The sequence below is a fragment of the Camelina sativa genome, chromosome 10 (genome assembly GCF_030686135.1).
Source record: "Camelina sativa cultivar CO46 ecotype springtype chromosome 10, ASM3068613v1".
Classification (NCBI taxonomy): domain Eukaryota; kingdom Viridiplantae; phylum Streptophyta; class Magnoliopsida; order Brassicales; family Brassicaceae; genus Camelina; species Camelina sativa.
In genome coordinates, this window is record NC_141889.1 from 10,502,899 (window position 1) to 10,517,016 (window position 14,118).

Sequence of the window (14,118 nt, forward strand, 5' to 3'; positions counted from 1 at the left end):
ATCAACGACATGGGGAACGTCGGACATACTCACGCTTGCTCACCAAACAATTGGACAAACAAGTTCCAAATAGGCTACTCTCCCTCCATGGTCAAGACAATGACAAATATGCAGGTTGTATGGCTTTGTGGTTTGCAACAAGATGAATGTTTAAATTTTGGTAGATCGTTTTCAACACCTTAAACAAACAATGCACTTGATGTAAAAAAAAAAATTTGAATAAATTTTACATATTATTCCAAAAAAAAAAAAAAAAATTCTAAAAGTTTGGTTGGTTTGGCGGTCGAAAGTATTCGAGCATAATAATTTTGATCAAATAGGCTATATTAATCGACCAAAAAATATTCATCACTTTCTTTTACCTAACTACGTCCAATTAATTATTTTTAAGGTGCACTAGTATATACATATACTAGTTTTTATACTAAACTAGATTTTAACTCGCGGTATACCGCGTGCATATAATTTTTATTATTATTTATATTTTATATTTTATTTGTTTGTTATATATTGGATGTTTTCCAAATAGAGGAATAACTAATTTTTCCAACTGTTTGTGCGGCTGAATATTTATATTAATTTTTTAACCCGCAATATACTTCATGATCATTTGTTTGTTATATTTAGTTTGTTTTGTTTAGTGTTTGAGATTCTATTTTGATTTTTAGTTATTATAACAAAAAATAAGGGATCTAAATACATAATAAGTTATTTATACACTATGATTTTTTTTTTTGGTCAAAAATTTATTCACTATGATTAAGTCACATTTTTCCTAATGATTAATTATTTTACACAATCTAAGTTAAATCAACTTAATTTTTATATGTCAAATATTCTAATATTAATAATGTTGACTAACAATAAAATGAGGATTTAACCTGTGTTAGCACAACTTTAATGATATTATTAATTGCAACATATCCTCTTTATAACTCATCTACTATATAACCATATTATATAATACTTTAAAAAAATTTAATTTTACATATTCGTAATTTTTTAAAAAAAATTTAAGTTTTTATATATTAGTTATAATATTTGAATAAATGTGAATTAAAGTTCTTCTTACGTGAAAAATCAAAGCTCACAGATTTTGGAAATAAATTTTGTTTTCTTTGTTTGTAAAGGATTCAGAGATATAATATATTCAATACACAATAGAAAGTGTTGTCAAATATATCATAGTTTTTGTTTCCATATTGATTATGCTGTATTTTTTAGTTAGAATGATATGTAAAATATTTAGAAAACAAAATCTGAAGTAATGTTATTTTTGGAATTCTTTTAGAGATTAACTTTGTAAATAAATACAAATAAAATGGCAGAACCCAGAATGTACTTCAAAGATGTATATATAGATAATCTAAAAGTGCTCAAATTAACTATATAAAGTCTATAAGTAAATGTGGTAAGTAGAATTCAAGCGTCTGTCCCAAGTTCGTTCTATTTTTTTTTTTAATTGACTATAGATTAAAGTTTTCTCTAGTCTCACTACAAAATATAAGATATGATTACTTTATATTTAGAATAAATTTAAATTTTTACACTATTTGTTGTAAAATAAAAAATATAGAGTAATAGATTGAAGTTAAACTCTATTTGTATATAAGAAGAGATTCTTACACAATGATCCAATTTTTTTGTTTTTGCCATTTGTTTCAGGAATTTTCAATTTTGCCATTTTTTTCATTTTTAAATAATGAAATATTTCAAAGTTTTTTTCATAAAACACATACTTCGTAACAAAAACTATACCCTAAAAAAAACTGGAACCTAATAAACCCAAACATCATGTGTAAATTTATGTTCCTAAATATAAAAAGGTGGCATTTTGAAAAAAAAATGGACAAATGGTAAAACCTATAAACACTTCTTAAATAACTGAATAAGTCCCTATCTAGTAATTAACTCATATAAGAATTACTCTATTTTAGAATTAAAATAGATGATGGGATCCTTGGAAATGGTCTTAAACTTCATTGGTTTTAAAAAGATTACTTATCCGTTTTCATATTGTAGTAAGATTTGTACATCAGAAGTTCTGACTGATTTAACTAAATAAATAGCCAATGATATATCGACTTAAAGAGTATCAATCAATAACAATAGTGATCATGCAATGCTGTGGATTATCCTCTACATGCACAAGTATAAAGAATTTGTACTTGATATAGACCACCGCACCTGCATACAAATTGTGAGAGCAAATGTTCCATTAACAGGTCGAGGACCAATGGGGACCCAAAATAGCTCAGCCAATTGAATCTCAAGATAGCGAAATGAAGTTGCAGTTGCAATGCTTCATAAAATAATTGAGTATACCTTTTTCTTTCTTTTTTTTTGTTTTTGTTTTTGTTTTTGCATGCCCTTATTTTTGTGTTATTTTGCGTTTTAAACTTCTTCTTTTTTTTTTTTTTTTTTTTAAAAACTTTGTGTGGCCAATTTATTAGAAACACTTACTTCTCAATGAGGCAAACGTAACTTTCCTTTATTGTTCCACATTGTTGGCTATATCTGCGAGTGGTGTCCAAATATGAACTCATTATCCAATTCTCTCCTTTTAATATTTCGCACGTGTAGAGTAGGTTTTTTTTATTTTAAACTGAAAATTATGGCTATAATATATCGGGCCGTTTCTCGTAGACATATATCAACTTAGTTGTTGTTTTTTGTTAAGGAAATTTAATGATATTAGTTATTCAAGTTGTACATGGAAAATAAAAAAAAATACATACTGATACACAATTGTTAATTGTATGAAAGCTGGTGCCGTTATACAAAACTGCATCTACTTATGAACTAGGACAAACTGATTAAGTTAAACTTTCTAAGTAATAATGATTTTAATATACATGTGCCTTACTTGATAAGACTATCATGCGCATGTAGTTGTCGAATGATGACATGCTTGAAGACTAGTTTCAATTTTAGATTATTATACTATTTTTTCGTACGTCATATCAATTGAACATGTGAACGATCCGTTAGATTGTTCCAAAACATAATGGGAAGTGAACTAATGTGAATGCGTAATGGTGTTGTTACGTCAAATTCTTGAGATTATAATGGTTCGATAAACTCAAAATGGCGATCTCATTATCACATCAATATCATGGATAGTTTTGTTTGTATGTCAACGTAATTTAATTGCCGGTATGAAACTTAATCGTTGTTTTATGTGTTTAAGAAAATGTTGCTATATAATGATCCGGTCTATGATTTTGCGATAATTGTATATATATTAGATTAAGTTTCATCGAATTGTAGATTTACGAAAGTGTGTAAATGCTAATATTATCCAGAGATATATATATATATATATATATATATATATATATATATATACACACACACACACAAGTGCCATGTGATTGCAAATGGTGTGTATCCAAGTTCCAAGTCTTCAAGGGGACCAAAGTGTTCGATCTCATCCATAATTGCTGTTTCCATCTTCTGTCTCCAATCCCCCAAACTTGATAACCTCATTTTTGTGTAAGGGGTAAAATTATGAGGCTTCAGAAGAATGAAATAATTAAGTTTCATGGTTAGTTAACTGTAGACTTATCATGAAATTTTTACCTCATGTGAATTATGCATGGATCTATTGCATATTATTTGGTCGTAATCGATCAACAAATATCAATAGAATATTGAAACGTCAGTGCTTGATGGTTGCACAAGTTAGTGAAATTTGGTAGATATGTAGTTAATTGACTAAATGATGTTAGTCCAATTATTAGTTAGATCATTATCATAAATATAAAGATTGTAGCTCATTTTTATATTTAGGCATGATGATCGTAAAAGAATATATTTATCCCACAAATCAATCAAAACATAGTAAATACGCAATTACTAAAAGCTACCTAGTGTTTTTGTCTGTTTCTTCACAAATGGTTGCAGACAAAAACAAAGATTCTTTGTCATTTCTCCAACTGCTAATCCTTTTTTGTTGTCAACTCCAACTATAAATCCTCTATAACCCACTGTTCTATAAGTATCTTCTTAATTATTCATTTTTTTGGTTCAATTTTTTTCAGTTAAAATTTCGACCAATATTTATTTTTCTCCCCAGTCTCCCTACCTAGTGAATATATGTGTGCCTAGTTACTAGCTAGTCTTTTTTTTTTTTTTTTTTTTTGTTCACCAGTTACTAGCTAGTCCATTTGCTTGAATTGGGATCTTATGTATTTGTCAAATGGGATCTTACATATTCTCTTTATTTAAAATTTCTCAAAAGTCATTTGTTCATTACTAAAAGCTAATTTTGCATGACTGCATTTCTAAAGGGTAAATTAATAGGGGAACCCCTATATGAAAAATACGCAATATGAAGTTTTACAGAAATTTAAAATATTTTTTTAACCTCTAGTTTGTTATTAATTATTAATCAAATTCAACCCGTTTTTACTATTAACTATATAGTGTAGAAAGATCTAAAAGATCCTCTAGTTAATATGAGATATTGTAATATTTCTTATTTAGATATTATATATTTGTAATCATTATAGTTTAGGAAACTCTTGTACTATATAATTCTATGTAACCTAAAGCTTATTCTCATGAGAGTCAATATACTATTTCTTAAACACTAAGGGGGATTTATTCAACTTGACATGTTAAGTGATTTGTGTGAAATTTACAAATTCTATGTTATTCAATCATGGATTTTAAAAATTCTATTAAAATCCGTTGTTATTGAACTGATGATTTAAAAAACTACTTTAAAATCCATTAAAATCCACTGTTATTGAACTGATGATTTAAAAATCTACTTTAAAATCTACGGTTATTCAAAATAGTTTTGTGGATTAGGATTTTAATAATTTTTAGGATTCTGGAGGATTTGTTTAGTTAAAAATACAGAACTTCAAATCTCATGGTTTTAGGTGGGATTTGAAAGAATTTTACAGAAAATCATATGAACTTCCCTAAAATCTATCAAAATTCTAAATTTCCTAAATCCCATCAAATTCTCCAAAATCATGCTTTGAGTACACCCCCTAAGGTGTTCTTTTCTCATCACATCTCATACATGGTATCAGAACCACAATGATCTAACGATCGGCTTCGTTCCTGTTTCTAAGCTATATGCTTCTTCCTTTTATATTTTTATTTTTTGTTAAGCCAAGTGCTTCCACATTCAAGTTCATCATGAACCTCTGAATCTAAGCCATCAACCTTCTTTTATTTAACTCTATTATCTTAGACCTCTGAATCTAAGCCCAATGCTTCTCTTTTTTTTTTAATAATTTTATTATCAAGCCAAAAGTGCTTTTATCATTCAAGCTTTTTATGAGCCTCTGAATCAAAGCCATAGTGCTTCTTTAAATTATTAAAAAAAAACCATCTTATTTTCCAGTTTTCGAGCCATGAATGCTTCTTCAAAATTTTATACGTTATCTTTCAATCCAGTAAAAAAAAAAATCACATCTGTTTACAACCATCACCATGTTCACCAGAGTCATCACCAAGACGTCGGAGCACGCTTAGATAGTGTTGTTCAAGCACGTGCTCTACCATTCTACTAAGATCAATCTCAAGCCATTAATTCCACATTAGCTCCATTACCACCTTGAGATTGAGGGGGCGTGTAGAAAGATCTAGAAGATCCTCTAGTTAATATGAGATATTGTAATATTTCTTATTTAGATATTATATATTTATAATCATTATAGTTTAGGGAACTCTTGTACTATATAATTCTATTTAACCTAAAGCTTATTATTTAACCTAAAGCTTATTCTCATGAGAGTTAATATACTATGTCCTAAACACTAAGATGTTCTTCTCTCATCACATCTCTTACATATAGTATTTTTTTTTTTTAATAGGCATACGTGATTGTCATATTGTCAAGATTTTGATGCACATTCCCTTTTATACAATTTGAAGCAATACAATACACAACTCCATACCACCGAATCAAGATCTACCTCATCTCTTCTGTAAGCAACGAATCACCTTATCCGAGTCCCTATCTCAAACTCAACTTAACTCTCCATCATGAAATCCTACCTCCCTAGTTCAATTGCGAGCATTTTATTTCATCGTTACCACTTATCTGAACTCGCTTTTTTTTTGGAAAATGTGAAGTCTTATAAAACTAAAGAAAAAAACTAATACGTATAAAAAACGTTTTTTTTTTTTTTCACTTCTATAGTACTAACCATAAAGAAAATAATTAGGTGTTCTTGATGAATATATAGAAGCCAAAAGTATACTCCTAAAAACGGTTAGTTATGGTTATGTTTGATGGTATATATATACGTGACCGGAAAAATAGAATGGGCCTCGTGAAGTATTGGATTAAGGACCAATTTTTTCACCAATATGTTCGATACTTATTTCAATTTTTATAATTTTGTAACAATAATACTATAATAGTATCCCTTTAATCAAAAGAGGAATCCTTGTGAAGCAAGCAACACTGATGCACTCTTTTCGCTTCAAGGTTCAATTAACCAAATCAGGCAAGACTCAAACTCTTCAAATCATGTGAACAAATAAACCATAGTGGAGCAAATTTCTCTCCAAGTCGAAAGCTAATCTACTCAATTTATTGGGCCCAAAACTATGGGCCTAAACCCGTTCTGATTTATGACCATGGATGCATATGGAATTGATTCGACCAGTGTTTTTTTTTTTTCCGTCTACATCTTGACTTACATATATGACTTTGAATAATCAGTTTGTACAGATAATTTAACCAGACCAGCCTTTGTTTGGTAATTAATTATCATATACAGTCTATGAATTTAAAACACATTTCAGTTTCACTATTTGTAATATGATCATCATCTTAAGTACTAAATTCGAACACACTACATAGGTTTGGCGCAAGAACATAATATATTATAGGTTTAGATATAATACAAAGTACAGCGGTAATTAAAGCTCAACTACTTATTCTTTTGATCCTTATTTCTGCATTCATTAAGTAAGCTGCCAATATAGTATTTTCTATTTTTCCATCTTTAAGTCTTATCATCTTATGCATGTATGATTCTGTTAAGGTAGTATAACAAGAACGCTCATATTAGCGGTGTTGGCTCCTCTCTCTCCGACCTGGTGATCCTCCACCATTTCCATCGCCTGAGCCACCACCTTCACCTGCGTGCCCGGTCCCACTTCCATGGCCAGAACCACCGTCTGTGGCTCCTCCTCCTCCGGAACCAGACCCAAATCCAGTTCCTGACCCCGAACCTGAACCAAACCCGAATCCACCTCCTTCTGGTGACGAACCAGAACCAGAACCATAGCCATAACCACCTCCTGGGGTTGAACCCCATCCCCAACTATATCCCCAATTAGGTCCATGAGCCGAACCGCTTGAACCGGTGGATCCTCCGGTTGGACTACTCGGTGTAGCGGCTGCATTAGAAGGTGTTCCAGACTCTTCTCCTCCATGAACAAACGAGAAGGCTAAGAGTAGAGACATTATTGCCACCAATGTAAAGAACTCACCCTTCATTTCTCTCATGAAATAAAATATCAGGTTTAGCTCTTTCTCTATGGCTCATCCCGTTAAGACTTTATATACGCAATAACACAAGAACGCGCATTAGACACGTATTATAACTATTCTAGTTATGTGATGAATCTAAATGAAAAAAAAAAAAATGAATCTTTAAGTAAATGCCAATAGCAAAAAAAAAATCTTTAAGTAAAAAGGAGATGAAGTTAGTGACATCCGTGAGATGTCTCTCTTTTCAGACATGTGAGAATCCGATTTTAGGGTTAGAATTAAAATGTCGGTTTATGTGATATCTTTTTAAGGCTTCCATAGTAATGAGTCACACCACTCATGCTTTGTGCTATTTTTGTTGTTACCCCCACTAACTCTTTGGACATTATTATTTTTTTATTTTTCCTTATTTGGGTCAAAATTTATTTCGTATTCTTCATATCATTTCAATAAAAAGAAAGTGCAATAACAATGTTATAGCATATTAGCATGTAATATAATAACATGTGAAACGGTTCCGTGAATATAACTTGTGCATGTAACGTTTTTGAGAATCATTTTCAATGCGTTTAGTGTATTAAATGTTTTTCTTTTGTCTCTAACGATTAACGAGTGAGTATTATTCTTCTCATTTTCTGTGACAATTTAATAAAATGTTGAAAAAAAGAAGTGTACTACTTGAAAGTTGAAAGAAAACAGTTCTCGTGACTTGTTGACAAATGTCAGCTCACAAATTCTAAAAAAGTCTGTCGCTATCTCTCTAGAGATTTCCACTGGGAGAGTAATTGAAAATTATGTTGTTGGCAGTTAAGATAATTCCTACCTCGAAGACTTTTTTCGTGTGTTTCGGGGGGTCTATGACTGTGATATGCGTTATTCTTAGTTTTAAAAGAAATAGTTGAGAATTTATAAATTGTATAGTATAATAGTACTTTTCCATAATATTTTCCGAGAGGAAACCATTACCTCCTGATGTAGAAGCACCTAGATTTGAAAATAAGTTAGTGGCTAAAAAGTTTTTTTTTCAAGTTAAAGGAATTGATTATGATTAGTGAGATATTTTCCCGGGATTATTACAGAAATAGACATTTGTTGAACTAAATATTTGAATTTAGGAACTTTTGTCCATACTTATGATGAGATCAGACATTTTTTTTTTCAATTTTATCCTTGACTCTCTATATCTTCTCCCTTTTCTTTCTTGTTTCTTCTCCGACCAACACCATCTAACAGATCCAACAAATTTAATGAATTTAATAAATTATGTTTTATATAAAGGAAACTAAACCCTACAAGAATCATATCTAGAGAACCCAAGAGTTCAATCATAAACACTAATTGGATTAAAACTTTTTATTCATTTCCAAATCTAACCAAAACTAAAAATTACATGTTTTGTAATTGACAAATCTTGAATAAAATTAGTAGTAGATAACTGGTTCAATCGCCAGCGTTGAACGACGACAGATGAAACTTTCTTCACCGGAGTTCAGATCTGCTTACTGCCGAGAAAGCTTCAGAAGAAGATTAAGGGTTCTTCTTTTTTAACCATCGGAAAGACACGGACTGTCGGAGATATCTAAGCAGCCAGTAAGTCTCTCTTTAGTTTACGATAGAGAGATTTGAGAGTCTGAGAAAAAGATTGACTCACGGCGGAGAGAAAGAGAGAAAACAAACTTGAGCATTGATGAGGAAGTAAGGACAATTTCGTCTTTACAGTCGAAATAAAATACCTGTTTCTGTAAGCACGGACAATAAGTCCTAAATCAGTAAGATTCTGAAAAAAATGTCTTATTCTGTAATTGTTCCGATATTTTCCCCCATGTTCTAAAACATGTCTATATCAGCCTTGTACTTTCATTTAATAGAACTGAAATAGTTGGATGTAAAGACGATACAATATAGTATTGTATATATTTACATGGCATTCTACAAGAAGATATTTATATGCAATAAAGCGATCATGTATGTTTGTTAAAAAAAAAAAAAAAAACTCTATCGATTGAAAGATGCAACTAGACAGTAAAATCATAAGATTGACACCTTCATTGCAGATCAGAACTTGATGATCCATGATGCAGCGCATCTTCGACGCAAAAGTGACGATCATCACGTTTGAGCTCATTCACTATTTAGGTTTTGTTTCTTATGGGCTTAATGTATATTTGAGCTTGTATTTGTTTGCTTCTTGTTTTGGTTAAGGTTTTCATCCTCTTCCTCTTATTTAAAGAGACGTGAGTCAATAAAGTTAATTAATCGATTATTGAATAAACAAGTTTGAAGAGAGCTTTGTGTAAAGCCTAGAGAAGAGGACTTTCAACCTAAGAGCTTGTGTTCAAGCCCTGCAAGGAGGACTTGCAAAACCACGTCGATATTGCTCCCGATCTCGACCTTATCCTTATTGCTTCTTCGTCAAGTTACGACGTTCTAAGCAAGATCCGTTCATGAATCCGAGTTCTCCTAGAGATCTAGCGTTCTCGTACGTTAATTAAGCTTCCGCTCTCTATCAGTTGGTATCAGAGCCATCACGTTCCTGGTGATTTGATTTCCTTACAATGGATTTTAAGTTGGAAATTCCCGAGTTCCACGGAGAATTTTCTAGTGATTTATTATTAGATTGGCTTGTGGATGTTGAAGAGATTTTTGACTTTCAAAGCCTTACAGAGGATCAATTTGTTTCGCTTGTGGTAAAAAAATTTGGAGGACATGCAGCACCATGGTGGCAGCAAGTGAAGACAACACGCAAGCGTGAAGGCAAAAACCCTATCAGATCTTGGGATAAACTTAAGCAGAAGTTGTGTGCACACTTTTTGCCTCATCATTACCCCAGTTTGGTGTACAATCGTTTGCAAAATTTGAAACGACAAACACGTTTGGTGGATTACACGGAGAGTTGTTTCATTCAAGTCCAAAACGTTGTCGATGAGCATATCTACGATGTTGTTGGTGTTGATTTGTGCACTTTGAAACTCGCCTCCAATGAAGACAATGATGTTGTCGACGTGAAAGAACCCGACAACAGAGAAGACAATGACGTCGGCGAAGAAAACGGTGATGACAAGGATTTGAATCCTATGGTGTATGATGCATATCTAAAGGCCGATGTCAATGATAAAGAAGGTGGTGATGTTGTCCAGGACGACAAAGAATTGGAAAACGTTGATATCGTTGCAGGAAACGATGATGATTGTTTAAACGACGCGAACGCCGACGTCCCTGAAAAGAGTTTTGTGGGTAACTTCATGTTGAGTGATGGTGATTATCCTCTCATGAACCATAGTTCATTTCTTCCAAGTGAAGATATTTACAAGGAGATCTCTTGTCTGCCAGTGTACGACGTTGAAGACGAGGCCGACGTGATGGTGGTGTTCGACGAAAATGTTTTCCACAACAACAACACTTTTGTAGTTCTTAGTGGGGAACCAGTTTTCGATGACCCAATCTTCGACGTGTATGAAGAAAACGACAAGTCACTCTTTGATAGTAATGGTGGTGAAGAATTTAAAGATTTACACGACGAATATGTTGCAGGTTTAATCGAAATTCAAAGGTTAAAGGTAGCAAGACTTGAATTTTCTGTAGTCACTAATCACGTTGATGTGAAGAACGTCGATGCCCTTGTGATTGAAAGGGTGTTAAACACAAAGTTTTCACCAATTGAATTGTTTGAAGTCGTCAACCTCTTTAACAAGCAGGACGAAGATTTTCATATGGATAAGAGAACCCATGTGAATTCCATAGATTCAACAACTTGTCACCGACAGCGCAAGCAAGAACCTCCAGACCATGGTCGAAACGAGATTATATTTTCTCACAATGAGTTCGATCTTGACCAGAAGATCTATGGTATTCTAATGACTGATATATCTAATGAGGATAATCCCTGTTGGGGTGATTTTTACAAAGAAGACAGAGAGATAATTGAAGTTCAAGTGATTGAGTTCACCAAACCTCTGGCATTTTGTCAGCACTGACGATTAAGTACAGAAATTTTACTTGTGAGCTGCAAGACTAATCAAACAGATGAAGGAATCTACGTGTGTAGCTCAAAAATAGAGTTTATGAATTGGGCTTTGGGACACGAAAACCCAATGAAAGTTCAGTCTTATGGTAAACGTGTCGTCTACGAGACAGACGTATGCATCATAAATCCCATTACTTTGTTTCTTTCCAATGGAGCTGTTGTGGATAAAGACAAGTGGGTTATAGTGGATTTTTGTGTGGAAGATAACATAATTACTATGCTAGTTTCACGAGAGCTTGAGGACGTGTCGTATGAAGTCACCATCACTATGGATTTTATTCTCGCTGTGTATAAAGCAATCACTACAGTCATTTGTGGAGAAAAAGGAATATATTTGGTGTTGTTTGATGTACGGGAGGAAGTGCAAAGTGAGCTGCAAAGTAAGCTGCGAAGTGAGCTGAGTTACGTAATTGATATTATGCATTTAGTATTAGAGATATCACCCTCGATCAATCATCAATATACAATGATGGTGGAATGTCGTGCAAATATTTTTGTGAACAGAGGAGAGTCCAGGATCAGAGTCACATGTGTTTTTCTCATGCGTATGTGGCTGTCTTCTATAAGGGTTTCAATGAGTCTTGGCAAAGTGGAGATAGTGAACTATTCTTGTTTGGTGCCTCAGTTTGACTCTTTATTGACTTGTGTCTTTGTTGACTGGGATACTTGTACATGTTTGTGGCTGTTGTGGGATATTTTATCATTTATGGTTTCTCTGAAAAGAAGCAAAGATGTGCCAATCAAATTTTTGGAGTTCTCAATGGGGGTCACAACATTTCTTAGGTGGATGTATAATGTGTTGAATTACCAAAAGAATGACACGGACGTAATATTTGTTGGTGGAAGCAAGAAGATTCCCCTTTTTCTAATTGCGGGTTCTTTTGTCCTAGTATTTGTTGGTGGTGATTTGTCAAAGGTCCAAATTATGCATCACCGCCAGGATTTCGTCAACGTGACATCCACATTGTGCTGGAGTGGAGCTTTACAATGGGTAAGCAGAGCTGTTCGTAACCCACTAGCTGATTCCTGTTCCATATCCATTTGGTTTAGTTGTTGGAGAGTCGTTACTTGCGCATCAAGAAAGCTATTAACGTGTGGAAAATTCAGCCTCATCTTGGCTTGTTTTTCTAACAACCTTCGGTTCATGGTGGGTGAGCAGATTACAAATGCGGTTGTCGTTGTGTTGATGTGGAAGTTATTTGCTTACAGCTTTGATATGCATGCCCCATTTCTTTCTCACACAAAAATCACAAAGAGTAGCATTGAGGTGCTGTTTTGGGTTTACCTTCGCTACAAGCAAAATCACCTTTGGGTTGTTGTGGGTACTTTGGGTGTCCTACTTGCTGCTGGTGATGTATTGCAGGTTCTTAATGCCAACTATTTATTGTTGGTTCGTAATAATGTGCCTACATGGAGAAACATAGGTGTTCAGAATTCACTATCGGACATTTCCACAAAACTTAGGTGCAGGGGTGTCGTTGCTTGCGGACAAAGCAAGTTGTTGTTGATGTCCTCAACGGGCAAAGCAGCAAACGATCAGCAGCGTGACATGGTGTTTGATCCAAGTGATGTCTTATGCATTTTGTTTACGATGGATCGTTTTTTCCCTCGTGCATTTGACCATGTGTCAATATTTTCACCAAACAAGGATAAAAGATCTATGGAAAAAGTGGATCTCTTGGTCACTCGTGTTCAAGCGAGCTTGGAAGCCACAATTGTTTTAACAAAGACTCTATGTGGAGGGCGTTTTAGCACATTGCACTTGAAGCGGAATAAGAAACTCCATGAAATTCTTACACGAAAATATTATGAACTGGTCGACAAAGATACTTTAAACGATCTCAAATTCGGGTCGAATCTTTCTAACCCGGAGGAACTGATGCAGCGCATCTTCGACGCAAACGTGACGATCATCACGTTTGAGCTCATTCATTATTTAGGTTTTGTTTCTTATGGGCTTAATGTATATTTGAGCTTGTATTTGTTTGCTTCTTGTTTCGGTTAGGGTTTTCATCCTCTTCCTCTTATTTAAAGAGACGTGACTCAGTAAAGTTAATTAATCGATTATTGAATAAACAAGTTTGACGAGAGCTTTGTGTAAAGCCTAGAGAGAATAACTCTCAACCTAAGAGCTTGTGTTCAAGCCCTGCAAGGAGGACTTGCAAAACTACGTCGATATCGCTCCCGATCTCGACCCTATCCTTATTGCTTCTTCGTCAAGTTACGACGTTCTAAGCAAGATCCGTTCGTGAATCCGAGCTCTCCTAGAGATCTAGCGTTCTCCTACGTTAATTAAGCTTCCGCTCTCTATCAATCCATATGTTTAAGTAAAAGAGAGGTCTATCTATTTCTACTGACATAAATAGAGATACATGTTAGAAAATTCAGAAAGACATCACATAAATTTAACATACTGAAGTCAAGATTGGTGTTATCCTTTTGATAAATTCAAGGACAAAAACTAGCCGAAGCCATGAGATAGTTTGAGATACTAATTAAAAATGACATTGAGAAGTCAGTCTCTAAACATTCACAAAACAATCAGAGTTTTAAAGATAAGAGGCTTTTACGAGAGCCTGCCTGCCTATGCACTATACTTTTAGACATGCGTAGACCTATAACC

At 33.4% G+C, this 14,118-nt stretch overlaps 2 protein-coding genes across 2 annotated transcripts; one reads left to right on the top strand and one right to left on the bottom strand.

The window, feature by feature from the left end:
• Positions 1–6,836: 6,836 nt before the first annotated feature.
• On the bottom strand, positions 6,837–7,667 carry LOC104718493 (uncharacterized). The gene has a single exon (XM_019230873.2). It carries the CDS (start codon positions 7,484–7,486, stop codon positions 7,043–7,045), a length of 444 nt encoding a protein of 147 aa, XP_019086418.2. The 5' UTR covers positions 7,487–7,667; the 3' UTR covers positions 6,837–7,042.
• Positions 7,668–11,532: 3,865 nt separating this feature from the next.
• LOC147935967 (uncharacterized) lies at positions 11,533–13,500 on the top strand. The gene has a single exon (XM_087468536.1). The coding sequence runs from the start codon at positions 11,533–11,535 to the stop codon at positions 13,498–13,500; it is 1,968 nt and encodes a 655-aa protein (XP_087324662.1).
• The last annotated feature ends 618 nt before the right edge of the window (positions 13,501–14,118 follow it).